This window comes from Panthera onca, chromosome B2, assembly GCF_046562875.1.
Source record: "Panthera onca isolate mPanOnc1 chromosome B2, mPanOnc1 haplotype 2, whole genome shotgun sequence".
Taxonomy (NCBI): Eukaryota; Metazoa; Chordata; class Mammalia; order Carnivora; family Felidae; genus Panthera; species Panthera onca.
The window spans coordinates 295,962-321,706 of NC_138343.1; the positions used below are offsets into that span (position 1 = coordinate 295,962).

The 25,745-nt window shown below is 55.7% G+C and overlaps 1 protein-coding gene across 2 annotated transcripts; it reads left to right on the forward strand.

The window, feature by feature from the left end:
- The first annotated feature begins 29 nt into the window (after positions 1-29).
- On the forward strand, positions 30-23,754 carry LOC132666542 (tripartite motif-containing protein 26). Of its 2 annotated transcripts, XR_013555440.2 has the most exons (9): positions 30-161; positions 10,405-10,872; positions 10,970-11,065; positions 12,719-12,949; positions 16,351-16,373; positions 16,761-16,876; positions 17,734-17,766; positions 18,128-22,578; positions 22,625-23,754. XR_013555440.2 is itself a non-coding variant. In XM_078446475.2 (8 exons), exons 2-8 carry the CDS (start codon positions 10,435-10,437, stop codon positions 18,808-18,810), a joined length of 1,620 nt encoding a protein of 539 aa, XP_078302601.2. In that variant the 5' UTR covers positions 30-161; positions 10,405-10,434; the 3' UTR covers positions 18,811-23,754. The 2 variants fall into 2 exon arrangements, 1 of the variants encoding a protein (XP_078302601.2); XM_078446475.2 differs by having other exon boundaries at positions 18,128-23,754.
- The last annotated feature ends 1,991 nt before the right edge of the window (positions 23,755-25,745 follow it).

Below are 25,745 nucleotides of genomic sequence, written 5' to 3' on the forward strand. Positions count from 1 at the left end.
AGCAGCCAATCCGGGCGCTGATCCGAGAAATCTCGGAGCCGCGCCCGGCGGATCCCGGAGACCGCGCGGCGGGGACGCGCGGGGATCGCGATCCGGAACCGTCCGCCGAGCGAGAGCAGCGCCCCCGGCCCGGAGCTCGCGGCGTGGAGACCGGCGGTGGGGTGAGTCGGCGGGGAGGGGGGGTGCGGTGCGCCTGGGTGCGGGGCCACTGCCCTCCCGGGCCCTCTTGGCGCCGGCAGGTGGCCCGGGGCCCGCGTCGAGACTGCTTCCGTCTGCTCGTCCGCCAGGCGGGGGAGGGTTTGGTCGGAATGAACCAGGTTAGGCTCCGGGCTTGGAGCTGCACGTTCACTCCATCCTGCAGCCGGTTCGCGCTGCCCGGTTGACTTCATGCCTCGGTCGCCTCAGAGAACAGGCTGTGTCAGTTCATCCTGGAGGAGCAAGTGGGGGGTGGGGGGGGGGGGGCAGGCACTTCCAGATTCCCGGTGCGCCCCGGGTTGATTGTGACACCGCACGCTCTGCGTGTGCGCCCCGGCTTGTGACACCGCAAGCTCCCCGTGTGCGCCCCGGATTGTGACACCGCACGCTCCGCCTGTGCACCCCTGTTTGTGACTTCCCACGGGTCCTAACCCTTTCCCCCCGTCTATTAACATCTTACATGCGGCACATTTGCTACTGCTGATGAACCGATATTGATACCTTATTGGCCAGAGTCCATAGTTACTCCGAGTGACTGAGTTTTCACCTAAGCACTTGTTCTGTGTCATGATCCCATCCAGGTCACAAGGTGACATTTGGTCAGCATGGCTCCCTAAAGCCCCCTTGGCTGTGGCAGTTTCTCAGACTTGTTTGTGATGATGTTGACAGTTTCACTGCCTGCCGGTGATCTGTGTTCTGGGCGCCCCTCCACTGGAATCCCTGTGATGTGTTTCTCCTAAGACCCGCTGCAGGTGATTGGGTGGAGGACCCCAGAGGAAGGCCGCCCACAGTGTCAACACGATGTATGACGTGCTGTTGATTGTGACCCGTTGGCATCGTGTAGCCAGGCCCCTCAGGTGTAAAGTCACTCTACGACATTTCATACTGAACTCTCTGGAAGTGAGCGACTGTGTGCAGCCCACTTCCAAGGAGGGGGGCGTGCTCCTCCTCCCTGAGGACAAGCAGCTGCGTGTATTACTTGGAATTCTGCAGGGGAGTTCAGTCTCTCGTGTTCCTTAATTATTAACTCAGTCATTTATTTGTATCAGCACGGACTCGCGGGTATTTGTTTTATACTTTGGGTTATAATCCAATACTGCTTTATTTTGATGCTCAAATTGTTGCAGCTTTGGCTTTTGGGTGCCCTGTCAAGTTGGCTCCTGTGTCCTTGCTAGCATGTGTTTATAGAGCTTCTTGCTGTTGAAAGCACTTTATGTGGCTTCACTTGAACTTCACACAGTGCAGTGAACTTGACAAGACATTATTATTCTCCTCATTAAGAGGTAAGGAAACTGAGGCCCAGGAGCAGTGAATGACTTCTTAGATGTCACTTCCCTGCAAGGGAGCGACAGACTGGTCTCAGACAAGGGCTGACCACCCCAGAGAGCCCTGCAAACCGCAGAAGGAAGTCCGTAGTCCAAGCTGAGGTTTCTTGGGGTGACTTCAGCCTTAGGCCCCAGGATCAGAACAGAAAAGATGGAGAATGGGAAGATAACGGTTTTGGAAAATAAAGGCTTAATTTGAGTGGCATCCAGGAGGAAGTACCACCTGCCAGATCGGTAGACATGAAAGGTTGAACTTGTCCCCAAGCTGCTGTGTGTGGAGGGAGGCGAGAAGCAATCTGGGAAGTGTTTGTGGTCAGAGCGTCTCATCTGAGGGGGAGGGAGGTGTGGGCAAGTGTGGGGGGAGCATGAAGAGGGTGGTGCTCGAGAGACAGTCGACAGACCTCCTGCCTTGTGCCCGGTGCTGGAGCTGAGAGGGTCAGCGAGGAGTGGTCCTTGGGCAGAGCCATTAAGCTCTGAGCACAGGGAAGGTCTCACGAGGGGCTGGCCTGTGTCAAGTCCTCAGGGATGAGCAGGAGCAGGGACAAGGACCAGGGGTGGGGAGCAGGGGCCCTGAGGACACAGCTGTGTTCCTGGCTCAGGGCAGGGGGGCCAGCTTGCAGGAGGCTTTGTTTGCCGTGCAGTGCGGGAGAGCCCCAGGTCGAGAGCTGTGTTAGGCTGGCCCTCGTGGCCCTTTGTAGGACATCTGCTACGTTCCACCAAATCGTCAGTGCTGTCAGTTTAGGTATGTTCCACACAGAACACACATCCTGCCAGCTGAATCAGGATGTGCTGCTGATCACACTTGAGAGACTGAAATGTGATGCCATGGGCATCTGAAATTTGACGGAAAGTTGTAAATCACTCACCAGTTGCTCAGATCCCTCCGCCGTCTGGGAAGTGAACGGTCAGGATATCTCCATCTCACTAACCCGTCACTGGCTCTTTCCTGCCTGATAGCCAAATTGTGGAAAACCAGCACAGGGGACGCCTGGCCTCCGTCTTTCATCCGTGCTTATTCTGCGTTGCTTGCTCCTGTTAACGGCCATGACTTTGTGTGGCACATCAAATATGCTGCTGTGCTCGGCCAACGTCTGTTTCAGTTTGCCCTGTGAGCGGCCTGGATGTTCCCCCCGCTTCCCCCCACCATGTCTTCCTGTGATACCGAGCTGTGTAGAGGTCAAGAATGTAGCCGCAAGCTCTACATCTGAGTGACTGCAGCTGGGTGAAAATCCGGGTTTGCGTGCTGATCCAGGAGTCCTCACTGTCGGCTTTGGTTAGAAGGACAGCCCGGGGTGAAAGAAGGTTTCGATGGTGTTTCCTCGCACCATCCAGGAGCCGTGGGAAAGGGCCGTGGTGGGCCAGAGCAGGCTGGAGACCTGGCTGTCCTGGCAGGTTGTATTCCACCTGTGGGGCCAGAGAGGGAACTGCTGCCCAGTGTCTGCCCTTCTCTAGATGAATAGGCTGTTTTTTTGGTTGTTCTTTTTTTTTTTCACAAATGCTTTGTATAGTTCAGCCTAGTAACCTTCAGCAACTTCCTGTGCTGTATCAGTCAGGATTCCTTTTTTTTTTTTTTTTTTTCAAATGACACACAAGTCCAATCTGGCTGGGCATAAAGGGCATTTATTGGCTCACGTGATGGCAGAACTCAAGGGTCAATCTAGCTTCAGGCACAGCCTGATACAGGGTTTTACAGGATGTCATCAGGAACCAGTTTCTCGTACCTCCTCTCTGGGTTGGCTTCACTCTCAAACAGACTTAGCAAAATTGCTCATGTAGCTCCAAACCATATGACCTCACCTCTTGCACGTTCTCGAGAAACCACAGAATCTTTTCCCCATCTAAACTCGGTCTCCTTGTGACTATCAGTCCTTGAGTCATGTTCTCACCTCTGAAGCAGGCACCGTGGCCAAGGAGGCATCGCATGCACTCTCTCGCTCCACCCTTGAGCTGAGGGAGAGCTCTGCCCTAAGCACATAATCCCCAGAAGGGAACTGGGAAGAGTTAGCAAAGGAAGGAAGAATGGAAGCTAGGGGGACCGCTCGCCCAAAGACCAAGCTCTTGCAGCACTTACCGCCGGGACCAGGGAGCGCCGTGCCGTCGTCTGCTCTTGTCTGCTGTGGTGGGACTCCTCAGCCAGTGCTCGGCCTCTCTCATGCTGCTTCCCTTGCGCTCCGTCTTGCTTCCTCCCTCTTCCTTCAGCGTCACTCGCATATATGCACACATCACACACACATGCACACGTCACGCACGTATATGCACGCATCCTGTTTCCCATCCTCCACACTGGCAACAGTTTAGAAGCTGATAGTACCCGGTGTCGACAGGGCCGTGGGGCAGCATGGATGCCTGTAGCCTGCTGGTGGCAGCATACAGTGGTACAGTCAGTGTGGAAACAGTGTGGCTTGATCCGCTTAAGGATGCGTTTGCTCGCTTGTGTGTACCAGGACACGGGTGCAGAAACGTTCACAGAACCGTGTTTGTAACTGTCCCGAGCAGGAAACGGTCCAGGTGGCCATCAGAAGCAGACTACATGCAGACCTGTTTTCTTTGCAGATCCTGCATTATCACGAACGGAAAGTTTGAGGTAAGCCCACATCAGGCAAGGCTCTTAGTGCCACTTCCCATCGGCCTTTTCTTGCTTGGTATGTTGGCGTCACATTTTGGCAATCCCCATGGTATTTCCAACCTTTGCAGTATGATTACAGTTGTTGTGGTGATCTGTGACCAGCGGGGACACTTACCCTGAAAGCTCAGACAACAGTTGGAATTGTTTACATACGGTATTTTTAATTAGGGAACGTACGTTGCTTCTTAGACATAACGTGACTGCACGCCTCATAAACGACAGTATAGTGTAAACACACTTTTTTTTTTAATAGGAAATTTATTGTCAAATTGGTTTCCATACAACACTCAGTGCTTCTCCCAACAGGTGCCCTCCTCAATGCCCATCACCCAGCCTCCTCTCCCTCCCACCCCCATCAACCCTCAGTTTGTTCTCAGTTTTTAAGAGTCTCTTATGGTTTGACTCTCTCCCTCTCTAACTTTTTTTTTCCCTTCCCCTCCCCCCTGGTCTTCTGTTAAGTTTCTCAGGATCCACGTAAGAGTGAAAACGTATGGTATCTGTCTTTCTCTGTATGACTTATTAAACACAACTTTTTCATGCACCGGAGAACAAAACAATTGCTTTGACTTGCTTTATTGTGATCTTCACTTTACTGTGGGAGTGTATGACCGAACCCCCAAATCTCCAAGGTGTGCCTGTTCGTCAGAGGTAGAATTATAGTGTCAAAAAGCAATGGACATGAATGACATCAGCTCACAATCACATAAATGCACCTTACAAACATGCTGTTGATACCCACCCCTGCAAGAAGAGGTAGCATCTGTAGGATGAGAGGGCAGTGATTTGTCACCTGTGTCACATATGCCACGGCATCTGTCTCCCCAGACATGGCTCTCCCTCCTCCCTCAGTGTCTGCATCCCTGCAGCCAGACCCAGGCACCGTGACAGGAGGGTGCTGGTGATGTGGTCTTGCTGGTCTTGCTGTGGAGAATGTGGAGAAATCACCCCTCTCTCCCTCTGCTACTTCGCCGTCTGGGCGGAGGGGAAACGACAGGTGGCTGCGATTGCTTGCCCTTGTACAGACATGTAGGAAGCATCTGTGCGCATCAGATGCCCTGTGCCCGTGCTTCTTCACCTCCTGGCTAGGAGGTACTGGCCCTGGGCTGGATGCTGGGCATAAGGCAGACAGTCTCTGTCCAGATGTAATGAGGCTCATTAGCCAGGACTCAGCACTGCAAAGAAGTGCAGGGCACAGCGTGGGACGCTCTCAGGCTTTGTAAGGGAAAGAGCCTGTGGTCTCAGTCTGATCGGGAAAGAATGGCCAGAGGAGGTGGCATTCAGCTAAGCGGGAAAGGAATAGCGTTCGATGCAGAGAGAGTAGCATTTTCTAAGGGCTCAGGCAGGAGGGAGCATAGCATTTTGGGAGACATGGAGAGGGTTTTGAGTTGGCTATGGGGTCGGGTTAGGGTGGGGGGTGGCAGGAAATGAGACTGCAGACAAGGGCTGGGCCTAGGTTCCTTGGCCTCAGGGAGGACTGGAAGGGGTTTTGACTTGATCCCTGGGGCACCAGAAGAAAGCCACCGAAGGGTGCTAACCGGGCTGGTCGCGTGGGCACACCTGCATCTGAACATGCGGTGGAATGTGCGTGCCGGACGGGAGGCCGGCCTGGGGGACCAGAACACAGGCCGCGGAGGCAGGAGGTGCTGGGAAACCCTGCAGGGCTGTGTATCAGCCAGCTCCAGTCTCAGCTTCCAAAGGGTCACGCACGTGCATCACTTGGTCGGAGCTCTGGGAGGGCAGGGACTTTGCCACGTTTGTCCTGTGCCGTATCCTCGGTGCCTGGCACGTAGCCGGTGTCCGGGACGTGGGGGAAGCATGACAGCCTGCTACCTACAGCCTGCAGTGGCACGTCACAGCCGGTCCCATCCACCACCATGGCTGCCACAGCCCCTGAGCCCTGGGGTTTCCACTGCTCACAGCGCAACTCAGCCCAGCCCCACTGCGCGTCAGAGCACCACAGACGCCGGTCCTGTGGGGACAGTAGCCTACGTGTGACCTCAGGAGTGCACTGGCCGCACAACCTGTGTCCCCCAACACTGTGGCCCACCTGCCAGCCACAGCCAGGGCTGCAGGACCTGAGGGTTCCATCGTCAGCCAAGATGCAGCCACTTCTCTGCAGCCAGATCCAGATCACTTGGGTTTTGCCCCGAATTCTGTCGTCTCCAGATTTATAAGGCATCACAGGTGTTTACTTCTAGGAGAATTTGCTTATTTCGGATGAAGAAATGGGGCTTAGCCTGGGGCCCCAGGAGCCCTTAAATGGGATTCCCATGGGGAATGGAGCCATCAGCTAAGTGCTTTGTGATTACAAGCAAGAAGGGGCTCCTGTTTACACCCCACGCGTGGGCTTGGCAAGCAGTCTGGAGGCCACTGGCAGCTCTGGGCCGTGAAGCCCACAGCTGGGACTTGGTGCCTTCCAGGTCCCTTTCAGTGGCATCCGGGAGCCCAAGGCAGTGGGAGGCAGGGAGGACAGTGTGGGGCAGCTGAACTACAGACAGCTGAAGGGGAAGTTAGGACCTGCGGGGGCGGAAGACGGTTTCCATGAAGAAACAAGGGGCAGTTGGGCCAGGGCAGGGGCAGAGCGAGGGGTGTGCCTGCCACCCCAGAGCAGTGGTGCGTGGCCGCTGGTACCAGGCAGGCCACGAAATGATCTCAAGTGTCAGAATTCTCACTGAGGGTAATGGGGACTGGGTGGATGGTATGGCCTGGAAGGGTTTCCAGCTCTTTCCGTGGTTCCTTCTGCCCCAGAGCAGGACCATTGCCCCTCCATACTGTGGAATCCAATGACATAGAATGTTCCAGAGGCATTGCACAAGACAAAGGGCAGAGTCTCGCTGGCGTGAGCAGGTCCAGCCTGCCAAGGCTCCTGCACTGGAGCCCTCTCCGAATCTGAGCTGCTGTGCTTTTGGTCAGTGCACACACTGGGCAGCTCACAAAGCGCTTCCATGTGGGTGGCCTCACCTGAGCTCCTGGCATTTCCCAGGGAGCCAGCCGAGGAGGAGGATCCAGTCGAGCCGCCGTAGCCCTGTGCCCCTGGGCACACTGCTTGACCTCACTGAACCTCAGTTTCCCAGAAGAGTGTCCCAAGAAGCTGGTCACCCGGCTCTGGGGCCCCAGACGTGACCCTCGGTTGTTGGACTGACCAGTTTACACATCCAGTCGTGTGTGCAACCGGCAGCGTGAGCTGTGTGTTTGGGATGGAATCCGTGTAACCGGGTGTGGGACGGTGCATGGAGACACCGAGCCTCGATTGCCTGCTCAGGCCAGGCTCACAGACATGGGGTTCGCACAATTCACGTCACCTTTGGTTTGTCCGGGCCCACCGCCTGTGTGCCCACACTGAACATCCACAAGGGGGCAGCGGCCTTGGTCATTCCAGACCCTTGTACACATTCCTTTAAAAGTGATAGAAAACCAGAACGCCCTCCTCAGGAAATGATTCTAACTTTGTATGATGTTTTGTTGAACCATTTAAAAGTGATAGTCCTTAGCCCCAAATACGGCAGGATGAATCACCTAAACGTGTGTTCCCCTTCATCACCTCAGTAAACACTGTTAAAAATTAATGATGATTTTTTATGATCCAGAACCCAGGCTTTTTTTAATGTTTATTTATTTTGTGTGTGAGAGAGAGAGAGAGAGCGAGCACAAATGGGGAAGGGACAGAGAGAAAAGGAGAGAGAGAGAATTCCAAGCAGGCTCCATGCTGTCAGCTCAGAGCCTGACCCAGGGCTCAAACCCATGAACCATGAGATCATGCCCTGAGCCGACTTCAAGAGTCAGTCACTTAACCGGCTGAGCCACCCAGGTGCCCCTAGTACTGTGTTTTGTCAGAGTTCCTCTAGTTGTCCCAAAACTATTTTTGTAGCTTTAAAAAAAAAAAAAAACAAAACAAAACGGGTGCCTGGGAGGCTCAGTCGGTTAAGCATCTGACTGCAGCCCAAGTCATGATCTCACGGTCCGTGGGTTTGAGACTTCGCCTCAGGTCATGATCTCATGGTTTGTGGGTTCGAGCCTCACATCGGGCTCTGTGCTGACAGCTCAGAGCCTGGAGCCTGCTTCTGCTTCTGTGTCTCCCTCTCTCTCTGCCCCCCCCCCCCCACATTCACACTCTGTCTCTCTCTGTCTCTCAAAAATAAACAAATGTTAAAAAAAAAAATTATTTTTTAACAAACAGGATCCAGTCAAGGTATTTGCATTTGGCTGTTATTTCTCTTCAGTCTATGTCAAGAAGAGTTTTTTGTTTTTTGTTTTTTTCCCCATGACATTGACTGATTTAAAGGCTGGGCCAGTTGTCCTGTGGAAGGTCCTATATTCTGAATTTATCTGATTGTTTCTTAATACTGTGGTTTAGTCTGAATTTATCGGATTGTTTCCTCATCCTGTGGTTTAGCTCATTTCTCTGTCCCTCATCTTTTCTGTATGTTGGAAGCTAGGTCTACAGGCTTCATCAGATCCTTTCAGGTCAAACATTTTTGGCAGGATTCCTTCACAGGGGATGCCGAGTGTTCCATATGGTGCCGTACTGGGAAGCCAGTGCCAGTCTGTACCTCTCTGAGCGATGCTGGGTTTGGTCACTGCTTGGGGTGATCACCAGATACTCCCCTCATCAGGGCACATTGGGAGGTCATCCACAGGGAGGGCCTTCAGCACCATGGGACTTACCGTGTTCCCTAATACCTTTCTTGCCTGTAGCATCCACTGATAATGCGGGTTGCAATGTGGTGGTCTTCTGTTACCCCCAGACAGCCTCATGCATCTGCTACGTGTGTGGGCATTTTCGTGCAGTGTCGGCATGGGGCCTGGCTGTGACCATGGTCAGGTGCGCAGGAGGGGCTGTCACCAAGCTCCCTGCGGTCTGCTGTTCTCAAAGCAAGCTGCAACCGTACGTCCCAGCCCCAAGGACAGCACGTTCCGTCCCCAGCAGCAGTAACAGTAACGGTGCCCCTTGCCAGAGCCCGGCACCGACCAGCTTCCTCTTGGTGAGGGACCAGCAGTTCCCAGGGTCTGTCGCAGCCTCGCTGACACCCCAGACACAGCCGTCTGTTCTTTCCCGTGAGCTCTGTGTGCGCGTGGCGTCCCTCAAGGCCACAGCCTCTGAATCCATGCTGCTGTTGGTCATCAGCATTAGGAGCATCCCTCACGTCCACACGGTACTCACAGCCTATGAGGCACTCTTGTAATTGTCGCATCGCATCTTGGGGACAAGACCTTATTCCCGTGTCATTTCTCTGGGGTTCATCTCCAACTCGTCCCAGCTCGTCACCACAGGGCAGGGCCTCCCCGTCACCGGGCTGTGACACACTCTCCCCGCACACAGCCACTAGTGGTAGTGACTTACCTGTGTCTGCAGGTGCCTGCTCCAGCCTTGCGGTGACCCATGTGCCCTGTGGGCCGGCTGTCTTCCCCAGCCTGTCCTGGTCCCTGCCCCTCAGGGACTGTAATTGAAGCACGTGCCACTGTGGCTGCTGCGTCCTCACCTCCTCTCCTGCTCTGTTCGTGCTTCGAACTGTCACCAGGTTTGGGAACCAAGGGTTCTGACTTCTGTGCCCGCCTCTGTGTCCTGTGCCCTCACCAATCCTTTGTCTCCGCCCATGTAGAAACTTCTAGGTAAGCATCAGTGTTCCCATTTTATGGATGAACAGACCGAGGCTCAGAGTGCTTGAGAGGCGTCTCTGTTGTCACACAGAATCAGGGGCAGGGGGCCACTGTTCATCAGCTATGCCGAGGCTCCTTCCCCAGACAGGAGGTGGGCCTGGCCATATGGGTAGACAGGACCAGTGTCGTCTCCAGCCACCCGGGGACTCCTCCCACATCAGTGTCTTGCATGAGTACCCCCAGGAATGGTTGTGCAGCAGGTGCACAGCTGAGGGAGCACCGTGCACACAGGAGACACCACAGGCCTCTGTGTGTTACAACACACTTCCACCACATAGTTAACATGCGTCCTACCCTGTCGCACTCGGTATGTCAGAGCACTTTCCCCGCACTAAGGGATGGAGAGGGTCTTAGGCCGGAGCGCTGCCCCAGCAGCATGGCCTGGGCTGCTGGTGCTGTGCTCCCCAGCCCACCAGAGTGCCCTCTCTGGGCCTCCCTTTCCTCATGTGCACGATGTGGGGCTGGCCTGGAGGGTGGGTGAGGTCCTCTCGCCCGCATGCTGTGGGCTCTGGTAAGCCTCTGCTGACTGTCCCCGGCAGTGCGGGCTGCCACTCTGCGCCCCAGCCCCGCCCGCTCTTGACACCGTGTCTGTTCCCCAAGGCAAAGAAGCCCCCGTGAGCCGAGGACGCCATGGCCACGTCGGCCCCACTGCGCAGCCTGGAGGAGGAGGTGACCTGCTCCATCTGCCTGGACTACCTGCGGGACCCCGTGACCATCGACTGCGGCCACGTGTTCTGCCGCGTCTGCACCAGCGACGTGCGCCCGGCCCCGGGCGGCCGGCCCGTCTGCCCACTCTGCAAGAAGCCCTTCAGGAAGGAGAGTATCCGGCCCGTGTGGCAGCTGGCCAGCCTGGTGGAGAACATCGAGCGGCTGCAGGTGGACAAGGACAGGCAGCCCGGAGAGGGGGCCCGGGAGCAGGCAGACGGCAGGCTGTGCGAGCGGCACCGCGAGAAGCTGCACTATTACTGCCAGGACGACGGCAAGCTTCTGTGCGTCATGTGCCGCGAGTCTCGGGAGCACCGGCCCCACTCGGCCGTCCTCGTGGAGAAGGCTGCCCAGCCCCACAGGGTGAGCCCTCCACGCCCCTCCCCCCACACGCCCCGCAGCCCCACCTCCCTCCCCAACCCGGAGCACCCACCTGTCCCCACCGCCCATCTCCCCACAGGAGAAGATCCTGAACCACCTGAGCACCCTCAGGAGAGACAGAGACAAGATTCAGGGCTTTCAGGCAAAGGGAGAAGCCGACATCCTCACCGCCCTGGTAAGTGAGGCTGTCAGCACAAAGCCTGAGGCAGCTGGCTGTGTGGAGGGGGAGCTGGGAGGCTGTGCAGGGGAGGCTGTGCTGGGAGGCTGAGCAGGGGAGGCCCTGCCAGGAGTCTGACCAGGGGAGGCTCTGCTGGGAGGCTGACCAGGGGAGGCTGTGCTGGGAGGCTGAGCAGGGGAGGCTGTGCCGGGAGACTGAGCAGGGGAGGCTGTGCTGGGAGGCTGAGTAGGGGAGGCTGAGCAGTGTCAGCCAAGCAGGAGAAGCTCTGCCAGGAGGCTATGCTGGGAGGCTGACAGGGGAGACCAAGCAGGAGAGGCTGAGCAGGGGAGGCTCTGCCAGGAGGCTGAGCAGGGGACGCTGAGCAGGGAAGGCCCTGTTCAGAGGCTAAGCAGGAGAGGCTGAGCAGTGGAGGCCAAGCAGGAGAGGCTGTGCTGGGAGGCTGAGCAGGGAAGACCCTGCTGGGAGGCTGAGCAGTAGAGGCCAAGCAGGGGAGGCCCTGCCGGGAGGCTGACCAGGGAAAGCTGTGCTGGAAGGCTGAGCAGGGGAGGCTGAGCAGTGGTAGCCAAGCAGGAGAGGCTCTGCTGGGAGGCTGAGCAGGGGAGGCTGAGCAGTGGAGGCCAAGCAGGAGAGGCTCTACTGGGAGGCTGAGCAGGGGAGGCTGAGCAGTGGAAGCCAAGCAGGAGAGGCTCTGCTGGGAGGCTGAGTAGTGGAGACCCTGCCTGGGAGGCTGAGCAGTGGAGGCCAAGTAGGAGAGGCTGAGCAGGGGAGGCTGTGCTGGGAAGGCTGAGCAGGGGAGGCCCTGTTCAAAGGCTAAGCAGGGGAGGGTGAGCAGTGGAAACCCTGCCGGGAGGGTGGCTTTGGGCTGGCATCCTCATCTGCTGCAGGAGTGGCCCTGTGTCAGCTAAGGTTCCTTCTGTGTGACTCACCATAGTTGTGGGTCCCATCTGGCAGCTGCCGCTGTTGTGCTAGGGATGGCCAGAGTGTAAGGGACCAACGAGTTCCTGGCTGAGTCCTTCCTATCAGAGGGGGAGGGAGATGAGATTCTGATGGTGGAGGGGAGCCGGAGGGTTTGGGAAGAGGGAGGAGGCCAGGGACGGCCTGAGCGGCTCTGAGAACACTGTGGATACTGAGTCCTGTCCCAGGACCGCTGCCCACAGTCAGAATGCAGAAGCAGCACAGCACGTGCATGATTAGGAACGGGTCAGGAGGACATGTTCCAGGTTCCTGGGGGAGCGTCAGTGTCAGGGAGCTGTGTGCTGCAGGGATATGGAGGCCCCACAGTGAATGATGAGATCCTGGGGGAGAAGAGTGAGGCAGGAGCTGGCCCAAGTCCAAGGAGCCCCTGTGCCCTCACTGTGCATGGACATCAGTCAACAGGGGTTCTAACTCTGGCCAGACTCCAGCCTGCACTAAGCAGGGAGATGTGGAGGCAGGAAAGGACATAGTCCCTGAACACAGATATTCCATGGTTTCACTGAGGGAATAGGATACAGTCCAATGAGGCAGAGCTCGGGGACATATTTTGTACATCAGACATAAGCTGGGGGGGGGGGGGGGGGGGGCCCTGGATGGGGGCAGGAGCAGAGCCTGCGGGGATTCTCTACCCCACAGCAGAGGAGTCATGCCCTCCTCCCCTCCTTGTGCCCGCAGAAGAAGCTCCAGGACCAGAGGCAGGACATAGTGGCTGAGTTTGAGCAGAGCCACCAGTTCCTGAGGGAGCGGGAGCGGCACTTGCTGGACCAACTGGCGAAACTGGAGCAGGAGCTCACGGAGGGTAGAGAGAAGTACAAGACCAAGGGTGTCTCAGAGCTGGCCCGGCTAGCGCTGCTCATCTCTGAGCTGGAGGGCAAGGCCCAGCAGCCAGCAGCAGAGCTCATGCAGGTGAGCAACCTTCCCAGGGTAGGGGCGGGAGGCCAGGGCGCTGGGTCTCTGCCCCACCGCTCACCTGGGGGACCTGGGGACACTCACCACTGGGTCTCTGCCCCACCGCTCACCTGCGGGACCTGGGGACACTCACCACTGGGTCTCTGCCCCACCGCTCACCTGGGGGACCTGGGGACACTCACCACTGGGTCTCTGCCCCACTGCTCACCTGGGGGACCTGGGGACACTCACCACTGGGTCTCTGCCCCACTGCTCACCTGGGGGACCTGGGGACACTCACCATTAGGTCTCTGCCCCACCGCTCACCTGCGGGACCTGGGGCACTCAACACTAGGTCTCTGCCCCACCGCTCACCTGGGGGACCTGGGACACTCACCACTGGGTCTCTGTCCCACCGCTCACCTGCGGGTCCTGGGGACACGCACCCACTAGGTCTCTGCCCCACCGCTCACCTGGGGGACCTGGGGACACTCACCACTGGGTCTCTGCCCCACTGCTCACCTGCGGGACCTGGGGACACTCACCACTGGGTCTCTGCCCCACCGCTCACCTGGGGGACCTGGGGACACTCACCACTGGGTCTCTGCCCCACCGCTCACCTGGGGGACCTGGGGACACTCACCACTGGGTCTCTGCCCCACTGCTCACCTGCGGGACCTGGGGACACTCACCACTGGGTCTCTGCCCCACCGCTCACCTGGGGGACCTGGGGACACTCACCACTGGGTCTCTGCCCCACCGCTCACCTGGGGGACCTGGGACACTCACCACTAGGTCTCTGCCCCACCGCTCACCTGGGGGACCTGGGGACACTCAACACTAGGTCTCTGCCCCACCACTCACCTGCAGATCCTGGGACACTCACCACTTGGTCTCTGCCCCACTGCTCACCTCCAGGACCGGGACACTCAACCACTAGTGTCTGCCCCACTGCTCACCTCCAGGACCTGGGGACACTCACCGCTAGGTCTCTGCCCCACCACTCACCTGCGGGTCCTGGGGCACTCACCACTGGGTCTCTGCCCCACCGCTCACCTGGGGGACCTGGGGACACTCACCACTGGGTCTCTGCCCCACCGCTCACCTGCGGGACCGGGGACACGCACCCACTAGGTCTCTGCCCCACCACTCACCTCCAGGACCGGACACTCAACCACTAGTGTCTGCCCCACTGCTCACCTCCAGGACCTGGGGACACTCACCACTGGGTCTCTGCCCCACCGCTCACCTGCGGGTCCTGGGACACTCACCACTGGGTCTCTGCCCTACCGCTTACCTGGGGTACCTGGGACACTCACTGATTCTCAGGCCTGGGTTTTCTCTCCCGAAACGTGAGCAGGATAACCCCACTGCCCCACGTATTCCAGCAGTCAAGTGAGTGTAAGATGACATGACTGGCGTATGCTGTCACTTCAAAAAGCAAATTTTCTACCAAAAAAAGTGTAAGAATTTTAGAAAGTGCTGTGGAAGTGGAAGGGAAGGTCATTGCTCTTTCCATGTCTGCTCCTGTCCTCAATTCTACCGTTCACAAGTCCGCCTGCTAGCCAGTCCAGTGGGGGCTGATTCTTGTGGTTTGGAGCAGACGTAGCTTGGGTGGGGGGCTGAGCACAAGCTGAATGGCAGCTCCTCTCAGGGACCTGAAGGACTGGAGGAGATGGGCAGCTGGGGAAGGAGACTGATGGGCGAGGTTTTTTTCTGCAACTGTAGTTACCCCCAGAGGAAAAGTCAGAGAGCAGGCAGGGAGCCTCTGGAGCACTCCCTGGAGGAGGCAGCTTGGATGCTGTCAGGGGGAGAGTCCTGACCTGAAACAACTCTGTGACTCCCTGCTCCTGAACCTGTCTAAGGAGTGCCCCCTCCCTGATCAGGGCTCACAGCCTCTCTGAGGTGTCCCGCCTCCCTGATCAGGGCTCAGTGCCTCTCTGAGGAGTGCTCCCTCCCTGATCAGGGCTCAGTGCCTCTCTGAGGTGTCGCGCCTCCCTGGTCAGGGCTCACAGCCTCTCTGAGGTGTCCCACCTCCCTGATCAGGGCTCACAGCCTCTCTGAGGAGTGCCCCCTCCCTGATCAGGGCTCACGGCCTCTCTGAGGTGTCCTGCCTCCCTAATCAGGGCTCAGAGCCTCTGGAAGAGTCCCACCCGTTGACCAGGGTTCAGCGGCCTCTGGAGGGCTGTGCTTGATCTTCCTCCCCCTCCCCAAGTCAGGAGGAGGCCTGGGATGGTCTCACTTGCTGGTGTGCAGTTGGGCCTGTGTGTCTGTGGTGGAGCCCCCAGGGTCTCCTCCAGGAAAATGCTGTCTGTTCCGGGCCAGCAGCCTCAGGGAGAGACAGCAAGGCAGGCTCTCCAGGTGTATGAAGAGATGGCCTTGGCCGGCCTCTGTGCTGCTGGGGATTCCGCCCCATGAATCTGGACCCGTGGCCCTGTGCCCATATGCTGGCACACCTGTTGGCCACGCGGGTGCATTCGTGGCCTCTCTGAGCTGGCCGTGGTGTACGTGTCGGGGGGGGGGGGGGGGGCGCAGATTAGAAGGATTTACTGGACACTCACAGCTAGTCTCTGGACAAGCGCTTCAAGGACGGGGCCTGGCCTCCCCTGCCTGCCATCAGTGTCCTGTCTGTGTCCCCGTCTGTGTCCCCGTCGCCCCCTCTGCCCCAGTCTGCAGGACTGGGGCATTAGGGCAGCTGCAGTGTCAAACCCAATACCCTGGCTCAGAGAGAACACTTTCCCTTCTTCCAGGAACCGGGCGGCCAACCGTGAGGTTATCCTGGAGGCTGGGTGCCTCTACCTGCTGGTTCCACCTGCTTCAAGGGGTGTGGGTCTCAGCTAGGACAGCACCCCAAAATTTCCTCTCTGCTTCCTTTCACATCCCATTGGCTGCACTCGGTCATGTGACCAGGCCTGACCACAAAGTCATCTGGGAAGTGTAGTCTTCTGCTGGGTGGCAGTCTGCCCACTGTGATCCCAGGGCTTCTGCTCTTCAAAGGAAATAGGGGGAGGGGGTGCCTGGGTGGCTCAGTCGGTTAAACGTCCAACTTCAGCTCAGGTCATGATCTCGAGGTCCATGAGTTCAAGCCCCACATCAGGCTCTGTGCTGACTGCTCAGAGCCTGGAGCCTGCTTCGGATTCTGTGTCTCCCTCTCTCTCTGCCCCTCCCCTGCTCATGCTCTCTCTCAAAAATAAATAAACATTTTTTAAAAACTAAAAAAAAAAAAAAACAAACAAAAAAATGGAAGAAGGGGAGGAGGCACCACACACATCATGAGCCACAACCTTTGACCAGCCATGCCGCTGGGTGCCAGAGCCATGGGGAAGGGACTGTGCATGGGTGCCCTGGCTCCTAACAGACCTGTGGCCTGTGAGTGGGGTCTGATCGAATCCCACTGATGCTGTGCTTTCTCCTTCCAGGACAGCAGGGACTTCTTGAACAGGTAAGAGAGTGCCCTGTGTCCTCCCTGCCCTTCTGCTAACCTGACCTGTTTGAATTGATGGTGTCCGTGTCCACCACCTTCCCTGCTGGGGAGCAAGAGCACATCCTTGAGAAGTGCAGGCTTGCGGGTTCTGCGTGACCCCAGCTGTGCTGGGTGGAGACGGGACAGGTGACCAGGGGCCCAGTGCACAGCAGCACGGATGTCCAGTCTGTAGATGGTCTCAAGTCCTGGTTCAGCTGCAGGCAGTTCCCTCTGCCTCTAACCCCCTGGTTTTCTGTCATTTGAGTGGGGATGGTCATACCTGTCCTTCCCGCTTCATAATTGTTGTGAGAATTGAAAGAAATGCAGGGGGACCTAAGTAACAGCGTCCCTGTGTCATTTCCCTAGGTATCCGCGGAAGAAGTTCTGGATTGGGAAACCCATTGCTCGAGTGGTAAAAAAAAAGACAGGAGAATTCTCAGAAAAAGTGCTGTCTCTGCAGCGAGGACTAAGAGAGTTCCAAGGTGAGGGCCAGGGTGGGGCACTAGGATGGGAGTCAGGCCGGGAGGCATTGGGGTCGGGGATCAGAAGCCAGGCAGGGAGGGCACTGGCGTGGGGGGTCAGGAGCTGGGAGTCGTGGATCGAGTCGGGAGCCGGGCAGGGAGGGCACTGGGGTGAGAGTCGGGAGCTGGGCAGAAAGAGCATAGGGGTGGGGATCAGGAGCTGGGCAGGGAGGGCACGGGGGTGGGGATCAGGAGCTGGGCAGGGAGGGCACTGGGGTGGGGAGTCAGGAGCTGGGAGTTGCGGATCGAGTCGGGAGCCGGGCAGGGAGGGCACTGGGGTGAGAGTCGGGAGCTGGGCAAGGAGGGCACAGGGGTGGGGATCAGGAGCTGGGCAGGGAGGGCACTGTTGTGGGGGGTCAGGAGCTGGGAGTCGCGAATCGAGTCGGGAGCCGGGCAGGGAGGGCACTGGGGTGAGAGTTGGGAGCTGGGCAGGGAGGGCACAGGGGTGGGGATCAGGAGCTGGGCAGGGAGGGCACTGGGGTGGGGATCAGGAGCTGGGCAGGGAGGGTACTGGGGTGGGGGGTCAGGAGCTGGGAGTTGCGGATCGAGTCGGGAGCCAGGCACGGAGGGCACGGGGGTGGGGGGTCAGGAGCTGGGAGTCGCGGATCGAGTCCGGAGCCAGGGCTCTGTTTGGAGGAGTGGAACCAGCTCCCTGCTGTCACCTTGTCCAGCCCTACTCCTGGGTCTGCTGCTTCTTTTCTGTTTTCTTCTTGGGTCTCAGTGATGGGGGCCTGTCAGGAAATGATTCCTGTCCTAGTAGGACACAGGCCCATACGTGTGTGGGGCTCGATGGTCACTGCTGTGTTTTTCCTCCCCAGGGAAGCTGCTTAGAGACTTGGAATACAAGACGGGTAAGTGTCCAAAGAGCTATCCCAGTTCACCTCCTGTAGAGAAAAAGAACGCCCTCCCCCCAGAGAGGCACCCTGGTCCCTGCTGTCCCTGGCCCCTCCCTCTCGCAGCGGGATTTCCCAGCTGCTGGTCTGAGCCCCCGCGTTGTGTCTGTAATCAGCCACAGAGGCCTGTACTTGATCGTCTGACCCTCCTCTGCAAGACATGCAACTGGCCAGAGGCCGTGTGTGCCCCAGGCCCTGCTGTCAGGTCGTGTCCTGCATGCCCCTGAGCTGGGATTGGTCCCCCTGGGCTTATTCAGTGGGCAGCCCTGGAGACCTGCCTCCCACCTACCGGTGACTCCTGGTTCTGCTGTCCCCACAGTGAGTGTCACCTTGGACCCGCAGTCGGCCAGCGGGTACCTGCAGCTGTCAGAAGACTGGAAGTGTGTGACGTACAGCGGCCTGTACCAGAGCACTTACCTGCACCCACATCAGTTTGACTGTGAGCCGGGTGTGCTGGGAAGTAAGGGCTTCACCTGGGGCAAGGTGTACTGGGAGGTGGAGGTGGACAGGGAGGGCTGGTCCGAGGAGGAGGAGGAGGGGGAGGAGGAGGAGGAGGGGGAGGAGGAGGAGGAGGAGGAGGAGGCCGGCTACGGGGACGGGTATGAAGACTGGGAGACAGATGAGGACGAGGAGTCTTTGGGGGAGGAGGAGGAGGAGGAGGAGGAGGAGGGGGAGGAGGTCCTGGAAAGCTGCATGGTGGGGGTGGCCAGAGACTCTGTGAAGAGGAAGGGAGACGTGTCCCTGCGGCCAGAGGACGGGGTATGGGCCCTGCGCCTCTCGTCTGCGGGCATCTGGGCCAATACTGACCCCGAGGCTGAGCTCTTCCCTGCGCTGCGGCCACGGAGGGTGGGCATCGCCCTGGACTACGAGGGGGGCACCGTGACCTTCACCAACGCCGAGTCACAAGAGCTCATCTACACGTTCACGGCCACCTTCACCCGGCGCCTGGTGCCCTTCCTGTGGCTCAAGTGGCCTGGGACACGCCTCCTGCTGAGACCCTGAGCCCCGCGCCTCCCCCAGCCCATGACCCCCGACGCCCCCCTCCCCTGGGAGCCCTGGACTGTGCTGGGAACGGGGTGTCTGGCCATCGCACCTGGAGCAGGTGGGCCCCGCCCCCCCATGGCCGGGGCCCGTGGAGGCTCGCTCAGTGCTGCTGCTGTGCCATACAGCCGTAGTCAGGCTCTTCCCCCAGCCCCCGGGGCTCCCCATGCACACTTCCAACCCGAGGGCCATGGGGCCCCTCTTCTGCCCACTGCCTTTGACCCAGCTCTGCACTCTCCATGCTGAGTTAGAGGAGAAGCAGTGTTTTGCTGCCCCGTCCAGCATCCCACGCTGACTCTTCCTAGGAAAAAGCAGGTGACTGTGAGGCCCAATCCACATGCTTCCCGCTTGCCCAGACCCTCTCTGCTGCCTGCGTTCCCCAGCACTTGAGACAGCCGCACTGCCCCCCAGCTCAAGAGTCTCAAGCACCCACACGCACGCAAGTGGACAGGGCCAAAGCCCGCCACGGTTTCCGGGCTGCGTAATAAGCCTCCTGGAGTGCCGCGGAGTCGGGGGTCAGCATGGGCTCCATGCTTCTCCAGGAGAGAGCTGAGCGTCTGATGTGTGTGCATTGAAGAAGGCGGGACCCCCTGGAGGACCTGTGGACTTGGGGGAAGGATCTGCGTACGTGTGGCTTTGGTTCACCACTTGTGACCAGTGATCAATAGAACCCGTGGGTGTGGCCACAGGAGGCAGATTGTCCAGGGCGTCCAGAATATCCTCCTCTTGACCAGTCCTGTAAAAGCACCAGGGCAAATATCCGCTGAAGCCACACCTGGAATCCGGTCCCCTCCCTGGAAGCCTGGACAAGTCTGCTGCAGGCTACAAAGCAGGAAGCCTGTGTCGCGCCTGACTCCACACACACAGTCTGTTCTCCCGGGAGAAGGGCGGTGGTGGGCACAGGAGAGGTCACCGGGTCCTCGGGTCAGGAGGAGGTTAGAGCCTGGCCTCGTACGCCCAGGCCCAGCCCTGTCCCAGCCGGTGTCCAGGGCCCTCTCGTGGCCAACCCCACAGCCTGCCAGCAGCCTGCCCCAGAGACCACGTGTCCCCAGCCACTGGCCTCCACACGGTCTGGGACTTGCCCCGTGCATGTGTCTCGTGCTGCCGGGTCACACATCCACCTGATCCTGCCTCTAGGTTTGTAAGGTCCTGGAGGGTGGAGACCGTGTCTTCTCCTCTGCACTCCCTGCGGCACTGCCTGCAGTGTGGGCACATAGTAGGTGCTTAATAAAAACTTGATGAATGAGCAGCCTGGGTTTACACATATTTTATTATAACTCAGATACCCCCAGACCTTCTTAGTCTGGCTACAGAGAGGTTCCACGGACAGTGGCCCCAGGCTTTGCTCCCCCACCCCTTCTGGGACGTGTACCTGCAGCTCTGCCCACCATTTGCTCACACACTCTGCACGTAACACTGTCCTCTGTACACACACTCTTTGTTCACAGGCTGTTTGCACACACGCTGTTGTCTGCACATACATTCTTTGCACATACGCTGTTTGCTCACACACTGCTCACACATTGTTTGCAGACACTGTTTACTCACACGCTGTCTGCACACACTTTGCTCTCTTGCTGTTTGCACGCACACTGCTTGCTCACACGCTGTTGCACACGCGCTGTCATTTCTGCTCCCCCAGACAAAAGCCCCCTTACCTCCCTTCCCACGGGGCCAGCCCTTGGTTGAGCCCCAGCATCCGCAGAGTGCATGATGGGGCCGTGAGAAGGTGACATTGGTGGCACTCCCAGAATCTTCCCTCAGAAAATAAGCAGTGCCCAAAGGAAATACAGCAGAGACTCTGTCCTGCTGTGTGACACATTCAACTCTCTGGTTCTGGCCTCTTTCTGATTTTTTTAAACTGCCATATTAAAGGTGGAAACGGAAGAGTGGGATAAAGCCCCTTCAAGATCTCGTTTATGACTCATTTGGGTTCTCCCTTTTTATTTTAATTGTTCTTTTTACTCTTCTTTCCAAATACAGATATGCAAAATGTGTCAATTATAGACATACAATGTGCGGTATCAATTATAATAAGGTCAGTTAATCTGCATTTGAGTCCTGAGAGACAATAATCACCAGCATATTCTTGAAATTCTTGAAAATTTATTTTGTTGATTGATGTGAATTGTTCCCTGAAATTATACTCTACTAATCTTTTATTTATGGAAAATTTTCATAATTCTCAAAATGCCTTTTCTCCTTTCTTGGAAAGAATTTTTATATAATGAGGTTTCTGAAATGTTTTAAGGTGATCATTGTATAATTAAAAGCTCATAGTTATTAAATAGGGAACATTTCCATTTGAACAAAATATGAATGCTTTCAGGTCATTGTTGCTTTACCGAGTCTCACAAGGGTCATACTTCCAGGATAATCTGTAGACGAGCAAGTGTCAACATAAAACGGCCTTGCAAAGTCATAAACAAAACTGCATACTGGGTGACACCCTCTTAGAACAGAAAGTTACCAGCAGGGTACTTACTCAGCAAGTTCTCTTGAACCTTTCTATTTTGTAAGTAGTTTTTATACATGAGCTGCAACTACACATATGGTCCAATCTACCTTCCGTGTTCCCACAAAGGAGAAAGAACACTGCCTACCCTCCCACCCCCCACGGCAGGAGGGGGTCGAGCTCTGGGCTCCCATCCCACCCACCCTGAGCTCAGGCAGCTGAGTCCGGTGTCTGTGAAAGCAGTTCACACCTGGACCACTGGCAAACGTGGCTGCTTTTCCTTCCTGTGCGGCTTCGTCTTCCCTGCTGTAATTGCCTTTTTCTCCCCTTTTGCTTCATCTCCTACATCCTTGTTACTAACTGAACCCCAAAGACTTGGCTGGGCGTCAGGGTCCCTCAGGGTGCCCACTTCCCAGGTTCTCTTCTCAGTGCTGTTTCTGCCGCCTCCTGACCTTCAGTCTGGGATGGCTGCCCCTCACCTGTGCCCCTCACCTGTGCCCAGCCTCCTGGCTCTCCCTTCTCTGCCATATTGGAACCCTGGCTTTGGTTTCGTTTTCTTATCCTATTTTTTCCCTCTTCTTCATTTACTTCCTTCTGATGAAACATTACCCCCTAGCTTCCTGAGAAATGGGGCATGTAAGTCGAGTTTTTGAATTTGTAAACATCGGGATGTATGTGTCCAACCTTCCCCCACCATGGTGCTAATTAACTCAGTGGACCCTGTCATTCTAGAAATTCATAAGCTTTCGGTTCTGGGAAACATTACTGAATTATTTCTTGATGGTTTTTCTCTCCTTCGTTTTCTCTGTTCTCTCAAGTCTATTCTTTGCCGCCTTCGTATAGCTCCTGAATTCATTTACTGAGTGCCTGTGAGAAGCCAGGATGTGTCTAGGTTACAACAGCAATAAAGTAAACAAAGTCCCTGCATGGAGTTGATATTCTAGTGGAGGGTAATGGGCAGTGAGTGAGAGTAGAAAATACAACAGCAGTTAGCACCCTGCAGAGACCTAAGATAGGAGGATGATGTGTAGTAAGCCAGATGGTCAGCGCCTCTCTCAGAAGGTGGCATTAAAGCTGAAATCCAAATTCTGAGAAGGAATTCTAGGATGGCACCAGCCAGAGTCACAAGGCAGGGACAAGTTGGGCACAGAAAGATGGGGTGTCTGGAGTGTGATATTGGAGAGCAGGGAGAGGTCAGCAGAGGCGACTCATGTCGGACCATGTGAGCCTGAAGTCAGCACTGGGGAGGGGCTGTGCTGACCCCTGGGGTGAGTGTGACATCAGCACCGGGGAAGGCCGTGCTGGCCCCTGGGGTGAGAGTGAAGGTCAGCACTGGGGAGGGCCATGCTGACCCTAGGGTGAGCTGACCCCTGGGTGAGAATGAAGTCAGCATGGGGGAGGGCCGTGCTGGCCCCTGGGGTGCCCCAGCACCTGCCAGAGGGCCAGGCAGAGGAAGGACGCAGTAGCCAGCCAGGTGAGAAGGAGCCCAGCGAAGCAGCAGGTGGAACTGGAGAGGTTAGATGCTTCGGATTAATAAATAAACCTTTCAGGCATTTATACTTTTAGAAAACATGATTATTCAGTTATTACCTGAGCAGTTATTGTCTGGCAAGAAAATCATGTAATAAAGCAGGCACTGTACAGACTAAAAGTCTCACCAGATTCTACAGACTGCAGTCGTAACAGCTGGAGCTGAGGAACCCTGGAAGAAAGCCTTGTTACGGCCAACATTGGCAAGATCAGCTCTACGACAGCAGAGCACAGAGCGCGTGGTCGTGGTTAGAGGCTTCCCTGCAGCCCCACACCCTGAATGCTGATGTTGCCGTGGACACCCCTGGCCAGACCCCCCTCAGAACAGGCAGGAGAGGTCCCCAAGCCCTAGCACGAGGATTCCACAGGTTAGGAGCAGGGGAACAGGGCAGAAAGAGAAGGTCAAAACTTAGACATGGAAAAAAGTTTGAAACAAATCGGGGGGGGGGGGGGGGGGAGGCAGGCATGCAATGTTTTGCTCTGACAAGGATACTCATGTCTGGCTTTGGTACCTAGGTCCTCGTCACTCTTTTCCTAATGTTCCACGAATGTTCAAAAAGACTGTTTCCTGTTAAGTCTACGGTTCCACATGTGATCATTAGATGAACTTTATTTTGTTATTCCAATACACTGTATCTTTATTCCGAAAATCTTATTTTGTGCCTCAAATATTCTATATATCTTTACAATTTTTTTTGCCTTTGAGTATCAGTGACTGAAAGAAATATGTTTTAAAATCTGCTATTAAGTTCTTTTTGTAACTGACCATGAATTGTTAGATGTGTTAGAGCTTAGAATTGTTAGTTTCCAGATAAATTGTTCCTTTTACCAGAATGCAGTGTCCCTGTTTCTTGCACCAAATAATACTTCTTGCATTGAAGTATGTTTTCTCTGATAGTAATACAGTTACATCAACTTTCCCATCACTATCATTGCCCAGTATATTATTTTTAATCTTTTTTTGTACTTTTTTTTTTTTTTTATCTTTGTTGGGCTGGTTAACTTTTCTTTATTCCATTGTTTCTCCTCTCCTGGTTTGGAAGTTACATATTTTCTTTCTCTTTATCTGTAAAACTTTACATGCATACTTGAATTAACAAAAAATAAAGCATATCAATGTCCCTCTGTCCTTCCAGCAACAGAAGACCTTGGAAAGTTTTAACTGGGAACACACCTTCATCTACATGATGGTATTATTCACAGCTTTGTCCCACATCTGTGTTGTTTCAAGTCTCGCACTGTGACAACAGTGCTGCTAAGTGGGCACCTGACTTTCGCTCAGGTCATGATCTTGCAAGTTTGTGAGTTCGAGCCCTGCGTTGGGTGAGCTGGAGCCCCATTTCTGGTAAAACAGGAGCCCTGTGTGAGCCCCACTTTCTCTCCCCCCCTCCTTGTGAGACTCTCTGTCTCCCTCTCTCTCTTTCTCTCTCTACCCCTCGCTCACTTACACCCTGTCTTCCTCTCTCAAGACAAAACAAACAAACAAAAAAAAGGCGCCTTGGTGGCTCACTCGGTTAAGTGTCTGACTTCGGCTCAGGTCATGATCTTGCAGTTCGTGGGTTCAAGCCCCGCGTTCCACTCTGTGCTGACAGCTCAGAGCCTGGAGCCTGCTTCAGATTCTGTGTCTCCCTCTCTCTGTCCCTCCCCTGCTCAGGCTCTGTCTCTCTCTCTCTCAAAAATAAAAATAAAATAAAATAAAAAACCACTGCCGCTAAGTATATTTCTGCATCCCTCCGGATGTATATGCAAGGGCTTATCTGGATATACACATAAGTGGAATTTGGGCCATAATGTGGTATGTTTTCCTTACCAGGTGTATGTTGGCTTTACCAAGGTGATGCCAAAGTGGTTTTGGAAGTGGTTGCATTAGTTCATACTCACGCTGGTATCTGAACTTCCTCACTGCTCTTCGTGTTTGGTAGCATCAGCCCTGGAAGCCTGTGCCCAGCGGCAGGTGTAACAATCTCACTGTGGTTGTCGTTTGCGCTTCCTGGTTTGCTAAAGATGGTGGCTTTGGGTTTCCTCTCTGGGTTCTGCCTGCTCACGTCTTTTGTATGTTTCTCTGCAGTTCTCTTGCATCTTGACGTGCAGTTTTTATTACTCTGGATCCTAGTCTTTTGTCAGTTACATGTATATAGTCCGTGTCTTTTCCTAGTTTATGACTGACCTCTTCACTCTCATCGGCTGTCATGATCAGAAGTTCTTAACTGTAATGCTGGGGAATTGATAGATCTGTACGTTTGTGGTGCTTTATTCACTTATTTACTTACTGGTCTTACGAGATCTTCCCTTACCCCCAGGTCCTGGGGATATTCTCCTGTCTTACCTTGTAAACGTTTTACAGCATTTCCCTCACACTTTGATGTGTAACTTACCTGAAAACAGTCGTGTGCACTCTTTGTTTTGAATGCCTCCAAGTAGTCCCTGTTACCGCTGGTCTATAGAATTAATGCTTCTTTATGTTTGCTCATGTTTACCGGTTCTGAGCTGCCAGACAACATTGTCAGCAGCAGCAGCAGCATCGCCGAGTCTTACCCTGAGCCAGGCAGTGTGCCCAGCACCATCACGTGTGGTGAGATAGTAAGACACATATGTATAGGTCTCTGCCCCCAGTTCCTGGCGCAGAGCTCCTAAAACCCTCGCAATTTCCTAAGTGCAAAGAGCATTAGGAGCACCTCTTGTTCTGATGAGGGGACTCTGGGTGGGCTTCTGGGTGGGGGCTGGTCACCAGAAAGGCCAAACCATGATTAGAAGCTTGGAATCCTCGACCCATCCCGTACTCTCCAGAAAGGGAAGAAGGACTGGAAATGGAGTTAATAATTCATCCTACCCGCATGAGGGAGTCTCCATAAAACCCAGTAGTACAGGGTTGAGGAAGCTTCCAGGCTGGTGAATACACCCACACCTGGAG